This window comes from Chiroxiphia lanceolata, chromosome 27 (genome assembly GCF_009829145.1).
Source record: "Chiroxiphia lanceolata isolate bChiLan1 chromosome 27, bChiLan1.pri, whole genome shotgun sequence".
NCBI lineage: Eukaryota > Metazoa > Chordata > Aves > Passeriformes > Pipridae > Chiroxiphia > Chiroxiphia lanceolata.
The window spans coordinates 524,566-544,502 of record NC_045663.1 but is presented as its reverse complement, the minus strand read 5'-3'; the positions used below and the strand labels follow the sequence as shown (position 1 = coordinate 544,502).

The following is a 19,937-nucleotide window of genomic DNA, read 5'->3' as shown; positions in this document are numbered from 1 at the left end:
GAGTTTTCCTGCCAGAACACTTGTGTTTGCAGTGCTTGGCCTCCCACAGCCAGGGGAGTCTGGAAGACTCTGATCTCCAGGACAAACACGGGTTGGAACACACGGATTTTATTCGTTTTTTGGAAGCATGTCCATGTGACCACAGCAGGGACGTGACAGCGCTGAGCAGCAGCAGGACAGACACCGAGGGGACACAGCCAGGAGGGAGCTGTGGCCCGGGGAAGCTCAAGCGCAGCCTTCGCCCTTCCCTCACTCGCACCCACCCTCATCATCCTCACCCACCCTCACACACACACACGGTACCGCCGTGACAGCAGCACTCCCAGACCCCCCTGTGTCCTGGGAATGGCCTGCTGGAAAATCCCAGCTGTCCTGTGGAAGAGCTGTGGGGCAGCAACAGCTCCTGGGGGGGTCTCCAGCTCTTCCCTGGCTCAGTCCCAAACCAGTTCCCTGTGAGTTCACCTGGGGTTCTGTACCTTTGCTGAGATGTGTCTCCATCAGCCCCGGGGGGCTCAGACCTCCCGTCCATCACCTGCAGTACTGAGGTGCCTGAGACACCCCAGCACCACCCCTGTGTCCCACAGGCAGGGCAACGGGAGGAGATGGCTCTCAGCTCATTCCCAGCTAAAAATCTACTTGTCTCTCTGTGCCTCAGTGCAGAAAAGTCTCGTAGCTTTAAAAAAATACCCACTTTGGCTTTAGTCCCTTTGCCAGCAGAGGTAGTGGAGTCATGTTGAAGGGTTGATTCATCTCTTTACGGAAAAGGAAGCTCAAGATTATACTGGCCAGGGCTGGGGATGGATTTGGGATGTGGTGGCCCCGAGGAGGAGGAAGAAGCACCTCTCCATGGGAACCTGCTCCATGCCCAGCTCCAAGAGCAGAGGGTTGGTCCTGGACTTGCAGCTCTTTGGAGACCAAATGACTGTAAAACCAACCCCCTGAGAGCTCAGCAGTGCTCAGGACCCTGCAGCCAGGCCAACCTGCCCCGAGCCCGACCACAGCCTGCAGCTGCTCTTGGCGTGGCTCCTGCCAAGGAGAGAAATGCCCATTGATCCAAATGCCCATCGATCCAAGCAGCAACACAGACGCCATCAGCTGGTACCAGGGGAGCCCTGGTGGCTTTGGGGCAGGAAATCCATCCTGGGCTCCAGGTGGTGCCAGGCACACAGTGCCAGCGAGGGACATCCCAGACCTGGCAGACAGCACAGCACAGCCCTGGGTTCCTTCCCAGTCCTCAACAAGCACACAAGGAGGGTCTGCCCCTGTCTCCTGGAGCTGGTGCTTCACGGCTACCGGGCTGAGCCAGGTCCTGGCAGGCTGTGCCCCCATTCCCCTGCCAGGGGGCTCAGGGGTTTTGTGTGAAAGCTCCAGCCAGGAACCAGCCAGGACTCGCCTGCAGCTGACACACCAAACCCCCCCGGCCCCTGCAGCTCTGAGCATCCCTCCCACCCCTCCACCTCCCAGGTTTCTGTGTCTGGGCAGTCTCTGGGATTTGCCCCTTTGCCCATCCCAGTGCCCACAGTGGTTCTGTCCGGTGGCTCAGATGAGCCGGGGCTGCAGCTCACGGGCCCTGGCACCCACAGGGGTGCTGGGCTGGCTCGTGGTGTCCCTGGGGGCAGCAGGGACGCGGCTCTCGGGGGGCTCCTCCGCGTCGCTCTGCTCGTCCCCGGGGCTGCAGCAGCGGGGCCCGGAGCCCTCGGTGTCCGACTGGCCCACGCTGCAGCTGCGGCTCCGCGGCCCCTCGCTCCCCTCGTCGCAGAACTGAGCCTCGTCCGTGCTGGTCTCGCTGCCCTGCTTGCTCAGGTGGGTCCGTGGCTCCACAGCTTCCTCCAGCTCCGAGTCGGAGTCCACGGAGCGGTCGCCGGACTCTGCGGGACGGAGGAGCCCCGTCCACGCTCCCGCCTGGCACCGGCACCGGCAGGAGCTTTGTGCAGCCAACCCAGGGTCCCCAGGGCAGGGAAGGGTCTGTGTGTCCCCGGTGCCTCCCGAGGGACCCGCACCCACCAGGAGCCCCCTGTGCCCTTCACTGACCTGCGAGCGAGTCGGCGCTGAAAGCCAAATTCCCCTTCTCCGAAGGCAGGTCCAGGTAGGGGACAGTGCTGGGGGCAGCCGTGGGCTGGGAAGGAGAGGGATGGTGGTGAGGGCACGGAGGAGAGGAGTTCTCATTCACTTGGCTCCAGAGAACATCATGGAATGTCCCCCCTGGAGATTCCTACCTCCTCTGTGGCGCCTGAGCCGCGCCTGCCGGGCTCGGCCAGCGCTGCCACCTCCTTGTGCTCGAAGATGGTGGGGTAGAAGATGATGAGGGCCTCGATGATACGAGCTTGGTGGGGATAATCCACCAGTGAGGACAAGGAAATCGTGGCGTCCGTGGGCCTGGGACGCATCAGTGTTGGCCCAAAGACGATGCCCAGGTTGCCTGAGGTCATCTTGTTGTCCTGTTCCACTTCCATGATCCTGGGGAGGAGGAGGAGGAGGAGGAACTTGTGATAGCAAGGAGGGAGAAGGGTGGCTGGGCAGGGCTGGGGGAAGCGCTGGGCTGGAGCACATGAGCCTCACGAGAGGGAGAGAAGCAGCTGCAGTTGCTTCTCTAGGAAACTGCACTCACCTCCCCGCCCCAGGGAAGAAAGGGAAGGTTCCCAGCACCCACAGGGGCTCTGTCCCTGCCCCTCTCACCTCCTCAGGTGCTGCAGGAGGTACTGGAGCGTGGCCATGTTCTCGTAGGGAAGCTCCTTCAGCAGCTCCCTCAGCTTCAGCACCAGGCTCAGCACCACCCGGTCGGTGTCGGCTCCTCTGTCCGCCAGCTCGGGGCCGCCCTTCCCGCCCCGGCCCTTGGCCTCCCCGCCCTGCAGGCTCTCCTTGGCCAGCCCCATCAGCTGGTTGTACAGCCTGAAGGGCATCAGGGGCTCTGGCAGCTGCAGAGACAAGAGGGGAGATGGTCCCAGGAGCTCCCACCTCTGCCAGACCCAGACCTGTCCTGAGCTGGGGGCTCCTGGGGCCTTTCAGTGAGGAAACATCCCTGGAAGTGCCCCCATGGGCAGGAGGTGGAACAAGAGGAGCTTTATCATCCCTTCCATTCCAGGATTCCACGAGTCTGTGACTCCCAGTGCTGCAAACCCTCTACCCCCAGGTGATGTTTATTTATCCATCTCCTGGAGCGTGTCAATCCAGCCTCATTAGTCCTGGCCAAGGAGCACTTGTGAAGTTCAAGCCAAAAGCAGCCTTTGATCCACCTGTGGCTGCTCCTTGCTGGGTCGAGGTGCAGTGATTCCCTTTTTTTGCCTGGAGAAGCTCTGGGTGGGGTGAGCCCAGCAGCAGGTTCCCCAGGGGACAGAATGTGGCTGGGAAGAGGACAGGGATGGGTTGTTTTGGGTGGGAAAGGCAGGATGTGAAGGGCACAGGATGCAAAGGGCACAGCCTGGGGGGAAGGCGGGGCTGTGGTGGGGGAAACTCTGCTTTGAAGTTCGTGTGAAGCAGCCGGAGCTGCTGTTGACTGCTGGGTGTTCCACATGGCTGGTGATGTTTTCAGGGTGGTTTAAACGGATGTTTTGGGGACAGGCTGCCTCACAGCAGAGGTGGTTCCCTCCAGCCAGCCCTTTACAGAGGGACTTTAACCCATTTGTCTGCAGCGAGGCAGCAGATCGGAGCTCAGGACTGAGTTCCCCCTCTTGTTCCACTCCACTTTTCTTTGGAGAAACCACAGAGGCAAATCAGAACCTTTGCTCCTGGTGTGCAGGAGCCCAGGGACGTGGCTCCCCCCGTGATGTAACACAGAGAAAGGCAGCACAAAAAGAGTTAATCCCCGGCTGCCTGAGAGGGAGAAGCAGCTTCCGCTCCTCCTGCCTTGTGGTGGCTGTGGGAGGATGTGGGTGATGCTGTTTGCACCGACAGTTTGGGTGCACTGGGGGGGTGCCTGGGGCAGGACTGCCATGGGGGACCCGAGGGGCAGAGACCCCCTGAGCCCGGCCCAGGGCAGCCCCAGGGGCAGAGCCCACCCCAGGGGGATGTGACTCAGCCTGTGCAGGGTGACCTTTGCTGGGTCCCTTCCCCTTTTGGGGTGCCCAGTTCCCCAGCTGCAGGGCAGAGGGTTCGTGCTGCAGTCGCTGTTCCCGACTGTGACTCAGAGTGGGCTGAGCTGGGGGGGTCACTGTGGCCCCAACTCCACAGCCAACCTGATCCTGCTGGGAGGGGCCCCTCTGCACCCACCCCCTGGTTATGGAGCCCACCTTGTGCGGAATTCCTGCTGCCAGGCTGGGTCCTCTGCCACCTCCCCTCCCTCCCACCACAGGAGGTACCACCAGCACCTTACCTGTCTCAGGTAGAGCTTCAGGACGTTGCTGATGTCGTGGGGGGAGGCCTGGGACAGCTCCACCAGCTCCTTCCCATTTTCAAAGGCCTGGCAGAGCTTCTCCACGCGGGTCTTGACGCCGTTAACTCGATAGATGCCCTGGGAAAGAGAAAAGTGGAGCTGAGGCGAGGGGAGATGTTCCTCTTCATGTTTGCATGGGACAGTGAGCTGTGTGCTCCCACCCTCTCCTTTTGGGGTGGGAAATCCCTCTAGGAAGTCATTCTGGGATATCTCTTTTCCATCTCAGCCATTCCTGCTTCACAGGAGAGCAGGAGGCAGGAAAGTTGAGTTTCCATGGGCAGAGTTTGGGGTATTTGGGCCAAGTTCATCACTGATGAACTCCCTGGGTCCCTGCCCTGCAGAAATCTGAAACTGAGCCTGTTGGTTTTCCAGGGGATCCCTCCAAGGGCTGAGCCAGCTGAGGAGGAGGAGGAGAGAGGAGAGTGTGACTCACCTTGGTTTTCAGAGCCCGCTTCTCGATCTCCAAAATGCACTTCTTGACGATGAAGGGGATCCCGTCCGGGCTGCCCCGAGATGCCTCTGTGAAGTCCTGCCCAAAGAGCTGCAGCTTCCCTTGGAGCTTCTTGTGCCCACACTGGATGGCCAAGGTCTCCAGGCACTTCTTGTGGCAGGCCAGGTAGCACTAGGAGAGAGAGGGGAAGACGTGGAGGTGGGAGGGCAGCTACAGAGAAACACCAGGCATCGCTCAGAGCATGCTGGGAGCCAGGAAAAATGCTTTGGAGGCACTGCAGGACCAATGGAAAGCACCTGGAACCCTCCCCAGAGGAGGAATGGCCTCCTGAACATGGTCAGAGCTGGGCTCAGGTGGGTTCCACCCCCAGCTCTCTTCCCACTTCTCCCAGCTCACCTCCTCACACTCGGCTCCCTGGAAGTACACGTAGCTGTTGCACTCCCGACACTTGGAAGGGGCACGGAGCTTCCTCAGCCGATGGGTCTGGGCAGCCTTGGACAAGCCAACATTCCGGAAGGGCCCCGTGGGAGCTGCCAGCTCTGGGCTGATCCCATTGATGCCTGTGGGCAGAGAAAAAGGAAATGTGAGGTCAGGCACAGCTTGAGCAGGGTGGTCACTGTCACTGGTCCAAGGAGGGCTCATCCCTTGGGAAAGGCAGTGCTACCAGGAACATCACCAGGAATCCCCAGCAACTGCTGGGTTTGCCTCTGGAACTACTGGATTAGGGAAAAGTGGCCCTCAGGGAGTCCTGCTGGAAGGGTGGTGCAGCAGCAGCACTGTCACCTCCCACACTGTCACCTACCCTGCTCAAAGGGGGTGGTGGTCTCATCCTTCTCCTCCAGCTCCTCACTGGAGGACACGGTGCCGTTGGACGAGAGCCGCTGGAGCTTGTGGCTGAATTCACCTGTCCAGGGAAAACCCACAAACTGGTGAATCACTGGCAAAGCTGCTTCTCCTCTGAAAACTCATCCCACCCCATCCCATCAGAGACTGGGATCAGCGCAGCCATTCACCAACAGGTAAACAAGGGTTGGTCCAGCCTAACTGGGATGCTCTGGGTTTAGACTGGCTGTTCTGGGAGGGGCTCCTGAGCTGTTCCTGTATCTACCTGCATTGGAATCCAGGCTGCTTTCAGCATCAGCAACAGTGGTTGGCCAGGATTTATGGACCTGGTGTCCCCTCCCACCTGCAGAGAGAACACACGGTCCATTGGGATTGCTGTCTGTGTTTGGGAGGGAACAGTGGGAGAACAGTGTGGATGCTGGGAGAAACTGGGATGTCTGGGGGAAGCTGCTGGTGAAGGGGCTGATGGGGTTTGGTGCCTCCAGTGACACCCAGCAAGGAAAAGGGGATGGGAAGATGGATGATGGTCTGTTAGGGAGTGAAGCGCCACAGATCTGGTTTAGTGTCCTTCAGGGAATTCCGCCCGGGAGGCTCCCGGCCCGTCCCGCTGCTCCAGGCTCACCCCTCCGCTCGGCCGCCTCGGCCCCGCTCGGAGGCTCCTTGGCTCCTGCCCCTCCTTCAGAGCCGGCCCCGGCCCCCTCGGCACTCGTGGAGAACTCGCTGGCACCGAAGCTGCCCTTCCGTGTCCGAGAAAACGGGGACCTGGAGGGGAAAAGGGAACGTGGTGGGAAGGAAGGAAGGACACTTGGAAACCTTATCCACGGCTGCTCTCCACCAGTCTTGGGATGCAGAGTTCTCTCTTAAATACTCGACAGCCCGTCTCATCCACCGAAGGACGTGAGGGGAATTCCGAGCTGGTCCAACTCCAGCATTCCCAGCAGGAGCTGCCTTCAGGAATGCTGAAAGCACCCTGGCTCCTGCAGGAGCGCGTGGGCAGCCACAGGAGCGGGAGATGACGTGGGGGACGCGGCCGAGCTGGAGCATTGCCCGGGGGCGGCTCCCCTGTCCCCCCTCACCAGGCGTTGTGGGACACGTAGGGCTTGAAGTCGTACTGCACGTCGGGCTCGTCCCCGCGCTGCAGCTGCCGCACGTGGGACGCGTACTGCTGGCCCGGGTCGTACAGTTTGCTGCTCTCACACAGCGTCTGGAAGTTCACGGGCAGCGGCGCCGTCTGCATGTGCATGGTCTGGTAGAAGGAGATGGTGGCCTAAAAGCAACGTGGAGAGAGACTGGCGTGAGCCTTGTGAGCTGAGGTACAGGAGGAGACGGAAAAGATGCTCTGGGTTAGGTGGGCAATCAGGAGGAGAGGAACCAGGGGCTCCAGGTCAGGTGGGCAGTCAGGAGCACGGAGCAGCACTTGTTCTGCAGCCTTGAGCCTTGCTTTTTCTGAGCACGAGGGAGAGTGGAGCTCTGCACCCACCCGGGCCCCTGATGGCTCTGCTGGGAGGCCACTGGGAACCCTCTGGAGCAGAGCACATTCACCTCTGCCCTGGGGACGCCCCAGTCCAGCCCCACTCACCGACTTGATGACCTGGTCGCTCTGTTTGATCACCTCATGGATCTGCCGCAGGGAGTTCACCTTGGTGTCCTCCAGCTCCTGCTTCTGCGTGTTGGCATCGGCCACGCAGGTGCGATACGTGGCCATGGCCTCCTCTGCCTGGAGTCAGGAGAGGGAGAGACGAGGACAGCTCAGAGGTGAGGAGAACACGGAGAATAGCCCCTCGGACCCTGTTCCTCCAGGCACTCCCATGCCATGCTCAAGGATCCAGGGGAGCTCAGGTCACTCCACCTGGCTCAGGGCGGCTCCTGCGCAGGGACAGCAGGAGCAAGGAGGTGCCTCCAGAGCTGTCACCTTCTTACCTTGTTCTTGGCTTCCTCTTCCAGCCGCCTCTTCTTGTCCAGGGTTTTGGTGGTGATGCTGCTGGTCGTGTTCTGCTGCTCCTCCTCCGCTTTCACCGCCACGTACTTGGCCTTGTCGTGCTCCTCGCTGCGCTGCATGTATGTCTGCTTGGCCTTGCGCAGGTTCCCCTCGGCCTCTTGCTGCCAGGGTGAGCCATGACCCGGGTGAGGACAGAACCCAGCCAGGGAGTCACCAGCTCCCGTGGGCTCCCCGGGGTCCCCCAGCACAGCAGAGGCACCCAAGCACCCGACACTGCCAGAGAGGGGCAGGGGTCCAGCATCCTTAGAGGGGCACGTGTCACGGGGTGCTCCAGGCTGCGACTGGGATGCAAACCCAGTCACTCACCAGTTTCCTCTGTGCCCGGTGCCACTGCTCCTTGATCTCCTTCCTCCGCTTCTCGTGCTCGAGGCGTCTCACCATCAGCGGCTGGATTGGGAGGAACAGCCCCGTGATGCCCTGAGCTGAGTGCTCTGCTCTGCCCTTGCCAAGGCTTTGCAAGGAGAAGTGCCCTGTGCTGGTCACTATTGCTGCCAGCACGGCCAGGTCACAGGCACTGGTTTGTGCCAGGGAGGAAAATCTGCAGCCTGGGAAGTGCCAGATGCAGGTTCCCTCTGGACTGAGCTAAGGAAGAGCCACCTCTGCAATGCCAGGACCACCAGCCCTGGGAGGACCCTTTGACCCCTCACCTGGAGGAAGGTTTGGTGCTGCAGGGTGTTGGCTGCCTGCAGAACTGATGTCCCATGCTCCATGTCCTGCTCCAGGGCCAGCAGGTAGATGGACAGGAAAGGCATGTTGGTCTGGGAAATGGGAAAACACACCGCCCTGAACCCCAGCACCTGCCCAAGGAGTCACGTCCTTTGGGGAGGAAGAGCCAGAGGTGTGATGGAGCTGGTGGCTGCTGGTAAAAGCCTCATCCTGAATTTTTCCAGGCAGAGCTCTGGAGAGCTGGGGCATGTGGGATGGGCTCTCCAGGGCTGCTGACTCTCAGTCCAACCCAGCTCTGGGGGCTTTAGGGACATGGGGACTTACCTCCTGGCTCATGGTTTGCTTGCAGCTGTTTGCCATTTTCTGGAGCCCTTTAGCAAACTCCATCTCTGGAAGAAAAAGTTTGGAAGTGAAAAGGCACACAAGACACTGGGATTTCCCTGGTGGAACCCAATCTTCTTTTGAAAGATAAATCAGGAACTTGAAGAGTGAAGTTCCCACTTCCCTGGCAGGGTTGGTCTCCCCACAGACTCTTGTAGGGACCTCGACCTGTCCCAGGGCTCAGCCCTGCTCCGGAGGGACCCACCCACCATCCCCCTGCTCACCCAGCGTGGTCCTCTTCTCCAGGTATGAGATCAGGTCCTTCATGTACTTGGAGATGGTTTTGGCGTACTGGAGTGCAGCATCCACCCCCCCCTCGCAGCGCTGCAGCATCACATCCACTTCCTCGGCCGCGGGACGGGCTGCAGTGGGACACCCCGTGAGCTTCCAGTGCAAACCTCCCCACCTCCGAGCCGGCTCCGTGCTGTGCCAGTCCTGCCGACCCCGGTGCCACAGCTCTGCTGCCTTTTCCCAGCCGAGGAGCCAAGTGTGGCTCAGGATCACAGCGATGACAGGGAAGGCACCGGTTCCTGCTCAGCCAGGCACCCCCACCCCAAACCCTGCACCCACCCTCGTCCTGCTCACCCGCGTTGTAGCTCTCCACGCCCACAGGCACACCGTCTCCTCCAGGCCCAGGGATCCCCCCGTAGAGGCTCTCCATACTCTTTGAGGATTTGGAAAGAAAAGGGGCTGGTCAGCCAAGCAGACGGAGGGAGGCTGGAACCTGGAGCTGCCGGAGCCTTTCAGCTGTTGCTGGAAGTTGGCCGTGCCCAGGCTGTGCCCAGGCTGTGCCTGGGAGCTCACGGGAATGTCTCTGGAGAAACACCCTGCCCTGGGCTCCCATCAGAGCTGAGGGGAGCAGCCAGAGCCCCACGGCTCACCTGGTTCTGGTCGCTGGGTGGGATGGAGAGGAGGGTGCTGCTGTCCACCTCCCCCATGAGGAACTCGGACACCCTGTGGGGAGAGGAGCACAGCACAGGGACAGTGGCATGGGCTGTCACCCAGCAGTACCCACGGACCGGCTGTGGAGGCAGCTGCCCAAAATCCCTTACGTGCTGCTGAAGGACACAGCAATGGTCTCCACGGCCTTCTCGAACTCCCGCTTGTCCGCCTCATTGTTGGATTCATAGTGGAACCCTGGAGAAGAGGAAATGCGGGAGCCCTGTCACTGTGTACCTGTCCCTCTCCCAGCAGGAGAAGGATCTGCTGGCTCACGGTGGTATCAGGGGAGCTGTGGGGCTGGGGCGAGTTGAGGGAGCAGTGGGGAGGATCATCCCTATGGGTGATGGATTCCTCCAGCACAGCACAGCGTCCCCCCGCTTTCTCCCAGGACTGACTTCCCTGCCAGCATCCCTTGGCTCATGTTTCTGTTTATTCCCGTTACTCAGGGCTGCTGGAAAAGCACTGCTGGACCTGTTCCACTGCCTTCCCTGCCTTGTGGCTCCTCTAGACCCTGCTCTGAGCAGGATGGACTCCTCCGGGAGGGCTCTTGGCCAAAAGAGGAACTGCTAGTGGCAGAGGGAACTGGTGCAGACAGTGCTCAGCAGACACCCACGGCACGGGTAAGCAGCAGCCAGGGAGGGCTCCTGGGCAGAATCCAGGTCTGCTCCTCGGGGGGAACTGAGCCCCCCGTTGCAGTGAGGGGCTGGGGTCTGCCCCCAGTGCACTCCCTCCCGTCCCCACGTGGGGCCAGCCCCCAGCAGCCCTCTCGCCACCCGTGAGCCTTCCTGTCCCCTGTGGTTGCTGTTGGGTGTCCAGGAAGCAGCGGCTGACGCAGGAGGTGGTGCTGTGGTCGGTGTAGTCACCCCCTCCCCGTGGATGACAGCAGAGGGAGGTGGTGCCCAGCCAGGACCTGGCCTCCCAGACCCCGCTCTGTAAACACGAGGGGCTGCCAGGAGCAGGATCTAATTATTTCAGTGTTTTTCCTGTGGCCATGCCTGGAAACCCCCAGGCAGGATCTGTCATTTCTGACACTATATTGTCCTTAAAGCTGGACCACAGCAAGAAGCAGCTGATGCTTTTGCCTTCTCTGCCAGCTCTGCTCCTGGCAAACCCCCCATGGGCTCCCCAGCCCTGCACCCTGACATGGGGCAAGAGGGGAGTGGGACAGAGCTCCCAGCCCCCGTCTCACCCTTGACTTTGGAGATGAGGGTCCCAGCAGCTGTCAGGGTCTCCAGGGTGTTGAGCAGTGGGTACTTGTTGATGACCTGGCGCAGGATCCGCAGGGTTTCGCCCAAGCACTCGTGGGCCAGTGGCCGCTGGGGCTCCTTGGGGTCTGTAAGAGAGGGGGCTGAGCCCTGTGTCCCTGTTCTGTGTCCCTGCCCTGCATCCCTGCCCTGCATCCCTGTTCTGTGTTCCTGTCCCACGTCCCTGTCCCATTTACCTCCCAGCCCCATGCCAGGCAGGTCCTGCCATCTCCCAGACCATGCAGCCCATCCCCTTGGCCTTGGGGCTTCCTGGGCCAGGCATGGCCTGTCCAGCACCTCCCCACAGCCGCGGCCAAGTGTCTCCTGCCAGCCCGGTGGTGCCAGGGGGGAAGCCCAACCTTTGAGGCGTTTTTTCCGCAGTAGTAACTTTTTCCCTTGAAAGCAGTTTGGGAATTTCCTCCTCGTTTCCTTCCCTCCCTCCTCCCGGATGGACGCTCCCAGATGGGAGGGATGTGGTAGGTCTCTCTGCCATCATGCCAGCCCGGCTCACTGCATCCTGCAGGTCCTTCCCCAGGACTGTCCCCTCCCTCAGTGGGCTCCAGCTGCAGCCTGGGGGTCTGGCCTGGTCAGCATGGGACAGGGCTGGGCGCTGCCAGCCCGGTTAGGAGGTGAGGAGCCTTGTGCAGGGAGGTGCTGGGATGGGGGATTGGCACTCACTGCCCAGCCAGGCAAAGCCCTCTGCCCAACCCAGCCCCCAGCTCGGGGTCTGGAAGGGGTTTCTGCAAAATCAGGGCTGAGAACAGGGTGTCATGTGCCCCCTAGACCATGGGATCGATGCATCTCCTGTGCCCCCTTGGGCAGGGATCGGTGCTCGTGGGCCCACAGACCACCCAGCCCCATCCTGACGGCCGCCCTGGTGGGTTGGGGGCCCGAGGGGCCATGCCCAGCACCCTGCAGGGCTCAGGGGGCCCTGGCAGGCGGCTGGCACCGCTGCACTGTAAACAGGAAAACGGGCGGATGAAAATAGCTCGCGGTAGGAAGCCGTGTTATCCTGGCCCTGAGCTCCGGCAGCCACTCACCCACCACCCACCCACCACCTCTGCCCCCTGAGGGTCCTGGTGGCCTCTGGCCCAAGCAGAGAACCCCCACCCACGGGGGGGTCCGTCCCTGGGGTGCCCTGCAGCGCTGTGACAGGGGTGTTTGGCACTGGGTGGGCACCCCAGGCCGGCGGGAGCCGCGGCTGTGCCCAACTCACCATCGCGCAGCACCACGTCCCGCAGCTTCTCCAGGGCGTCGGCGAAGCGGGCGACGTCCGCCAGCAGCTGGGAGATGTCCTCGGGGTCGATGAAGGGACCCTCCCCGCCCTCCATGGGGCTGTAGGACGTGGGGGTCTTGTGTCCCTTGGCCATGGCGCGGGGGGCCGCGGGCAGGGGGAAGCTGGCGGCACTGGCATGGCGGCTGAGGCTGGTGGGGCGCTTCAGGGTGCCCACGGTGCTGGGGCTGGTGCTGAGCTTGGCGCTGGCCGCGGGCAGGTCCCCCAGGCTGGAGCCTGGTGCCTCCAGGCAATCCTTGCGGGAGAGGTCCTGGGGAGCGGGGATGAGTGTGAGGGCACAGCCAGCGTGGTGGGACTGTGCTTGGCCAGGGAGAAGGCAGCACCCCAGGACTCGGCACACCACCAGCTGGGGGGATGGGATGGTGTCTTGAGGGGCTGGTGCCAGACCCTGCAGCTGCACCATGCCTCAGTTTCCCCAGTTAGACATCCCCTTTGGGGACCTTGGAGACAGTCTTGGGACCCCACAGGGCAAAGACAGAGCAGGGAGGGTCTGGGCCAGGCCTGGGCAGGGTCTGGGCACTTGCCTGGCCATCCCCCAGCAGTCCCTCTGGCTCTGTGTTCGTCATGGGGGCACACAGTGACCGTGTGGGGGACACTGCTTGTCCACCCCAGCACCCACCGTGCTGGGACTGCCCATCCCAGTGGACTGGGGGCCCCAGCACAGCCAAACAGCAGCAGGATCCAGCCCACACGTCCCTTCCTCTTTTTCAGCTGATCCCATGCTGGGGGAGGGGGCAGGGACGGGGACACCTCCCAGGCTACTGTTGAGGGTTTGGCAAGTATTTTACAGATGGAGGAAGCCCCCAGTTTCCAGGGGCAATATTGCCCCGAGGGAGGGGTTGGTACCAGCACTGTCCAGGACCGTGCATGGCTTGGGGATCACACACCCAGCGAGGGTCTGTGAGCATGGGGAGGGGACCCTGCAGCCCCCAGCCCACTCAGCAGCTCCCATCAGGGACCCCCAGGCACCCAGGTGTGACACGAGTGTGCGGGGTCTCAGCATCCCCGGCCGGGCGCTGCCGGAAGCGTCTCTGGCAGACTCGGAGCGCCGAGAGCACGAGGCTTCCGTGGGCGAGGGCAGAGGGGAGCTCAGCCCCACGGGGGGGCCAGACCACCAGGGGGCTGCAAGGGCACCCAAAGGGCCCCACCCCAAAACGCCCGGGGCCAGCTCAGCCCTGTCCCCGTTCCCCTCGGGGTGCAGCGGCCCCGGTACCCCCCGGCCCTCCCCCCGGCGCCCCGGGGTGCCCCGGCCGTACCGTCAGTCGCACGGCGGGCGCGCAGGGCAGCGAGTCCAGGGAGCGCTGGGGCGGGTGGGCTCTGCCCGCCGCCGCCCAGGGGCTGTAGCTGTTCCTGCCCGCGGCCCGGCCGAGCATCCCGCCGGCCGCCACCCATAGGCCCCTCTCCGGGGGGGTCGGGACGGGGACGGGGGCGGGTGTCCCCCGCTAAGGAGCCGCGGGTGGGCTCCGGAGCCCCGACGGCCGCATCGTGCCAGCCCCGTCTCGCCCCACGCACCCGGGCTGGGGCGCAGGCGCGGGGCGGGCGGTGCGGGTGCGATGGGGAGCCCCGGCCGCCGTCCGGCCCCACGGAGGTGAGGCGCTTCCTCCCGGCTCCTCCGGCACCGGGGGGGTCCGCACGCCAATAAATAAATACATGGCAGAGCTGAGCTGCCTGAGCCCAGTGTCCCCAGGGAGGTTTGGGAATCTCTCTGTCCTCCCCAAACCCTCGGACACAGCCCCGCATTTCCTCCCTGTGCCTTTCTACCCTCCCGCCGCCCTCGGCGGCTGCTCTGTCCCCTTCATCTGGGGCAAAATGTCCCCCCAGCCCAGTGAGCTGGGTCCTTCCTCGTCTTCTTTCTCCTCCTCGCAGACCTCCTGGACGTATCCAGGTCCCCATTGCCACCCTGTAGCTCTTCCCAGCAGCTCTGTGGGTGCTGTTGCCCCCACAACCCCCAGGGACCCGTGGCCCCCGCCCTGCCAGAGACACCGGGGGACACTCACCGGCAGGGTCTGCGGGACGGGGCTTCCCGCCCGGCTCTTCTTGGAGATGGAGGGGGTTTTAATCAGCTCCCGTTTCTTCCGGGAGAACATGGTTCCCGGGGGCCGAGCCGCTGCCCTCAGCCCCTCGTTTGGCCCGGCGGCCGTGCCGGCTGCTCACGGCGCCGGCCACATTCGCGGGGCGCAGTGTCAGGAGGGCGCGTGTGACGCCGCCTCGTTTCCTCATCGGCTTCGCAGCCCGACCTGAAACAGGAAAAGGCGAACGCGCACCCAGGCGCGAGGTCGGGGGCAGGGGCACCCTGGCTGCCCTGCGGGGTCATGGAGGGGCAGGTGGACCCCAGCACTCCTGGGGGGGTGGGCTCGTTGGGGGCTTTGGGGGGTTTCAGTGCTGCAGCCCAGGGCTTAGAGAGGGGTGGGGGCCTGAGCCCCACTCTGCGGGACCGGTGCTGGCCCCTGTGGGACCCCCACCCTCTGGGAGGTTTACCCTGTTTGGGGGTGTCCATCTGTCCATCCCGCTGGAGGCCCCGGGTGTGGGGGTGAATGGGATGGGGGGCTCTGGGCTCCCACCCGTGGGATGCTCCTGGCTCTGCCCCTCCGTGGGCTCGGTGGCAGTGCCGGGACCGGCCCCCCCGGAGTCACTGCCCTGCCCCTCGCCCCCGTGACTCCCCCACCCGCGGGGGAATGGGACCCCACAACGGGAAAACAGGAGAGGCGGCCAATAAACCCCTGGAGAGGGACAGGATGGGACGGGCCCCCTCCGAGTGCTGCGTGGGGACCCCCGACCGCTGCCCGTGGGCTGCCCTGTCCAGCTGCCGGCCCCGCGGGACGGGGAAGACACTCCGCTTTTTCCCGGGAACCCCCCGCGGGCCGGGCCGGTCCGTCTCGCGTGGGCCATCTGCCGACCCCGGGGGGGACACGGGCACGGGTGGGGGTCGGGGCGAGGGGAGCGTGTGGGTGGGTGGAGGCGCGGGGGGTGCGGGGGCGGAGGAACGCGTTCGTGTGCCCCGCGTGTGCGCGTGACCGTGGGTGCGGGCAGACAGGTACGCGCGTGAGTGTGTGCGTGAGTGACCGAGCGTGCGTGTGCAGGGGAGCGCCCGTGGGTCGGGGGTGCGTGTGTGTGTGTGTGTGCGTGTGCACAACGCGTGCCCGGGGGTCGGGGTGCGCACACCCGTGCACGCGAGCGTGTAAGGCGATGCACACGCGTGTGCCCGTGGGTGCGTGGGTGTGCCCGTGGGTGCGTGGGTGTGCCCGTGGGAGGGTGCGTGGCTGTGCCCGTCTGCCCGGGACGGCTCCAGCCCCGGTCTCGGGCTTCCCCGGGCTTCCGGTGCCTCCCGGCGCCCCCCGGTTCTCCCGGGGTCCCCCCGGGTCCCAGTGTTGGGGTTCGGAGCCACACCACGATCCGGCCGCTCCTGCCCTTATTTGGGCATTTCGGCCCCGTCCAATCAGCGCGGGGGGGCCGGCCCCGGCCCCGCCCCCGCCCCGCCCGGCCCCGCTCCGGTACCGGCTCCACTGCCCGTGCCCCGCTCCGGTACCGGCTCCGCGCCCCGCCATGAGCAGCTCCCAGTTCAACAAGGGCCCGTCCTACGGCCTCTCCGCCGAGGTCAAGAACCGGGTGAGCCGCGGCGGGAACCGGGGGGACCGGGACCACCGGACGGGAGCAAGTCGGGGTCTGGGGATTACCGGGGCCTGCGGGCGCTGCGGCTGCCGGTGCTCCTGGAGGTCTGGGAGAGCCGGGCATCCAGGTACCGCTGGGAGTCCCGGTTTCATCCCGGGGTTCTGGAGAACCAGAGGGTCCTGGTGCGCCCCTGGAATGCAGAGCCGGAGGGGGCCCGGTGCCACCGGGGACGGAGAGTGAAGAAGTCGGGGGTTCCCGGGAGGATGGAGAGCCGGGGGCTCCCGAGAGAATGCGGAACTGAGGGTCCCGATGTACCGGGGTCTCTGAGGGGTGGGAATGCCAGAGCTGGGCTCCCGGTCTCGGGGTGCCCTGGGCCTGCTGGCAGGGTCCCGGGGAAGTGTCTTGCGGGGACCGGGGCTGGGAGGGGTCCCGGGCACCGGCTGCCTCTCCCGTGCAGTGGCCGCTATTGCCCCACCACTCCCGGCAAGCCCCGCGGCTCCGGGCCAGCTCCACGGAGCTTCACTTTCTGCTTCCCTGCAGTTGTGCATCCCCGGGGATGCTCCGCGGCCTTCGCTGGGAATGGGGCTGGTGACCCCGGTGACTCTGCCCGGGGCCGGAAGGAAAAAGGGGAACGGGAGCCTCTGGGCGGTCTGTTTGCACCCCGAGCTGTGTGCTGCGGGGTGCAGGCAGCTGCCAGCACCCTCCTGCCTCCTCAACAGCTCACAGGGGTCCTGCTGGGCCAGGGGGACACAGCTGCCCCAGGCTGTAGGTGGCACCAGCAGTGGCCGAGGTGCTGGGCTGTGCCCAACCCCGGGCGAGCAGAGATTGAGCTGTGGTCACCCCAGGGCTGGTGGCCTGTGCTGCCCGGGGACACAGGAGCTGCCTGGATGGGGCCAGGGCAGGCAGAAGAAGGACCAAGTGGTGGTGGGCGTGTGGCTGCCGTGGTCGTGGCTGCAGGGATGTGGTGGCTGTGGCTCCTTACCCATCCTTGCAGGGGATTTACGTTTCATAAGGAGCGGACGGGCCCCGACCTGCCTGGGGCTGGGCTGCCCTGGCACTGAACAGATGACACGCGCTGGAGCCTCCCCACCATGTGCTCTTGGTGCTTTGGGTTGATTCAGCAAGACATGAGCCAGTCTGACTGCCCCAGTGTGTCTGCTGGAGGTGACATCACCAACTGGGAAGCAGTTAAACCAGCGCCATGCTCCCAGTCTGTGCAATCCCTTGCAAAGTGGGCTGCGGTGGGATCTCGGGGGCTGGTCCCCTCTACCTGCTCCTGTGCCCTGGGAAACCCTCACAGTGGCCATGGGGAGGGAAGAGAAACTGTCTGCAGCTGCCCGTGCCCCAGAAAATCATCTGGTGGGACTGTGGAATCCCCTGGCTGGGACACACGTGGTGTGTGACCCAAGGTCCTGCATCAGTCAAGTTCCCCTTTGAGGCCAGAGCATCTCCCCACCACGCAGCGGGGCTGGACTGTGCCCATTCCAGTGACTCCCTTTGTCCAGGAGGAGGGGACTCACGGCCCCAGCACATAACGGGAGCAGGAGAGGACTGGATGGGTGAGAGGTCAGTGGGTGCCCTGAGGTCACCTCTGGGTGCTGGCTGAGCATCGGAGGGACGGGGCTGGGGCAGGACAGCACTCGGGGCTTCCAGGCTCTTTCTGCCTCAGGTCAGGATACCTTTCTCTTGCCTCATGGGCCAGGGCCGAGGCAAGATGCCGATGGTGGAGATGCTGCCGGCCCTGGCAGCTGGTCTCCATTTGGGAGGAGGCGTCCACATTCCTGGCATAGCCGCGGTGACCGAGGAATCTGCGGCGGCTGTTGGGCTTTGCCGGAAGGGAGAACATCTCGTGGCCAGACCCCCGGGGATTGGAGCTGGGCTCCCGCAGGCTCCAGGGGACAGGGAGGGACAGATCCGTGGAGGGGGCACGTCCCCCTGGCCCCCACAGGCAGTTCCTCCTCATCCTTTTGGAATGGTTCAGAAGCTGCTGTGTCTGATGTCTCCTGTCCCCATTCCCATCCTGGGGAGGGGGGAACTGTTCCCATGAGGGGTTTGGGGTGCACACAGGGCTGTACCTGAGCTGCCCTCACCCACCCCCTCCAGCTTGCCCAGAAGTATGACCCGCAGAAGGAGGTTGAGCTGCGGACATGGATCGAGAGTGTCACGGGGCAGCAGATCGGGCCTGATTTCCAGAAGGGGCTGAAGGACGGGGTGATCCTCTGCGAGTGAGTCCCGGATTGGGTGGGGATGGGGAACACCAGCCCTCCAGGGGACCCCCACCAGCCTTTGGGGTGGAAAGGGTGGGCTGGATCTGCACCGGTGGGACCTGCTGGGTCACCCCCAAAGGGTCTCTGTCCATGGAGAGCCCTGAGGACCAACAGGGACCTGGGCAAGGAATTGCATCACGTGGGGGAGGCCTGGGCTGGATCCTCCTGAAAGGGGCCCATGCCCTGCAGCCCCTGAGGGCTCTGCCTGCTGCAGCCCCACATCCCCCTACTTCCCTCCAGGCTCATGAACAAGCTGCAGCCCAACTCGGTGAGGAAGATCAACCGCTCAGCTCAGAACTGGCACCAGGTAAGTGCAGCCCTGCTGCCACCCACCTGCTGTCCCTCTGCCATCACCCACCAGGGCTCACCCCTCTCCCCCTCCCTGCAGCTTGAGAACCTCTCCAACTTCATCAAGGCCATGGCCAGCTACGGCATGAACCCTGTGGACCTCTTCGAAGCCAACGACCTTTTTGAGAGCGGGAACCTGACCCAGGTGCAGGTGTCACTGCTGGCGCTGGCGGGAATGGTGAGCACAGGGGGACGAGCTGCTTGGGAAGGGGCACTGTCCTGCGGGGACCCCCAGCCTGGGGTGGTACCCCTGGGACCCTGTGACTCCCCCTGCACAGGAAGAGGATGGGGGAACTTGGACCCCCGTCCCTCCTCACCACCACTCCTGGCAGGCCAAGACGAAGGGGCTGCAGAGCGGAGTGGACATCGGTGTGAAGTACTCGGAGAAGCAGCAAAGGAATTTTGACGAGGCCAAGATGAAGGCTGGGCAGTGTGTGATTGGGCTGCAGGTGGGTTGCCCTGTGGGGTCCCAGGGGTGGGGGACTGGGAGAAGGGTGGCCAGTTCTGTCAAATCCTCAGCACTGTCATGGCTCCAAGCACAGCTGGAAGAACCTGAGGCTTGAGATGCCTCAGGTGTTCTTTGGATCTGGGACCATCGTGGCTCCATGTCTGGCACTCAGTGGCCGTGAGCCTGGGGTTGGTTGGGGAATTCTGGCTGTGCCCCCTGGGCTGGGGGCGATGGGGAGAGGGAAGAAGGGGCACGTGTGGGGCAGCACATGCTCCTCACCAGACCCCTTTGTCAGATGGGCACGAACAAGTGCGCCAGCCAGTCCGGCATGACAGCCTACGGCACCCGGAGGCACCTCTACGACCCCAAGAACCAGATCCTGCCGCCCATGGACCACTCCACCATCAGCCTGCAGATGGGCACCAACAAGTGTGCCAGCCAGGTGAGCGCCTGTGCTGGGCTGGGAGGGTGTGGGGGGGACCACAGCTGAGCCCTGCTCCATCCTGTTCTCCCTTCCAGGTGGGCATGACAGCTCCCGGCACCAGGAGACACATCTACGATGCCAAGATGGGGACAGAGAAGTGCGACAACTCCTCCATGTCACTGCAGATGGGCTCCAACCAGGGCGCCAACCAGAGCGGGCAGGTCTTTGGCCTCGGCCGCCAGATCTATGACCCCAAGTACTGCCCACAGGGCAGCCAGGGCGAGGTGGCCAACGCTGCCGGTGACCTGGGCGGGGACCCCCCTGGGTACCACTACTACCGTGAGGAGGAGGAGAGCTACTGAGCGGGACAGCACCAGCCCCGTCTGACCATCTCGTGTACAGCCACACTGCCAGCCACATTCCAGCCTTCACTTCCGTCATTCCTTCTTTTTAAACTCTTTTTTAACTTTGGAAATTAATCTATTTTTCTGAGCAAGGAAATAAAGACCCTGTTTCTAGAGAGGAGCTTGGCCAGTTCCCATGGGAGCCCCAAGGCCCCAGGGCAGTGGGAAGGCAGCAGATGCTCCAGCACCGGGGAGTGGACAGTGTCACCTCTCACACACCCAGCACCCACCATGTGCCCCTGCAACAC

The 19,937-nt window shown here is 63.7% G+C and overlaps 2 protein-coding genes and 1 long non-coding RNA gene across 4 annotated transcripts; 2 read left to right on the top strand and 1 right to left on the bottom strand.

Moving 5' to 3' along the window:
• Positions 1-98: 98 nt before the first annotated feature.
• On the bottom strand, positions 99-14,339 carry ARHGAP45 (Rho GTPase activating protein 45). Its single transcript, XM_032712154.1, has 23 exons — positions 14,187-14,339; positions 12,112-12,439; positions 10,841-10,984; positions 9,762-9,846; positions 9,591-9,663; positions 9,295-9,373; positions 8,934-9,071; positions 8,653-8,717; positions 8,310-8,420; positions 7,969-8,049; positions 7,584-7,763; positions 7,243-7,380; positions 6,740-6,930; positions 6,286-6,425; positions 5,929-6,006; positions 5,623-5,724; positions 5,217-5,380; positions 4,803-4,991; positions 4,310-4,447; positions 2,677-2,915; positions 2,217-2,457; positions 2,032-2,116; positions 99-1,868 (listed from the first exon to the last, which is right to left on the bottom strand). Exons 1-23 carry the CDS (start codon positions 14,274-14,276, stop codon positions 1,540-1,542), a joined length of 3,408 nt encoding a protein of 1,135 aa, XP_032568045.1. The 5' UTR covers positions 14,277-14,339; the 3' UTR covers positions 99-1,539.
• On the top strand, positions 7,516-9,948 carry LOC116799221. 2 transcript variants are annotated; one of them, XR_004361023.1, is made up of 4 exons: positions 7,516-7,721; positions 8,191-8,393; positions 8,678-8,863; positions 8,956-9,948. It is a non-coding gene; the product is annotated as an uncharacterized LOC116799221 (long non-coding RNA). The 2 variants fall into 2 exon arrangements; XR_004361022.1 differs by having other exon boundaries at positions 7,516-8,393.
• Positions 14,340-15,663: 1,324 nt separating the features above from the next.
• On the top strand, positions 15,664-19,808 carry CNN2 (calponin 2). The gene is made up of 7 exons (XM_032712036.1): positions 15,664-15,795; positions 17,902-18,023; positions 18,306-18,372; positions 18,454-18,591; positions 18,746-18,862; positions 19,157-19,303; positions 19,381-19,808. Exons 1-7 carry the CDS (start codon positions 15,733-15,735, stop codon positions 19,645-19,647), a joined length of 921 nt encoding a protein of 306 aa, XP_032567927.1. The 5' UTR covers positions 15,664-15,732; the 3' UTR covers positions 19,648-19,808.
• The last annotated feature ends 129 nt before the right edge of the window (positions 19,809-19,937 follow it).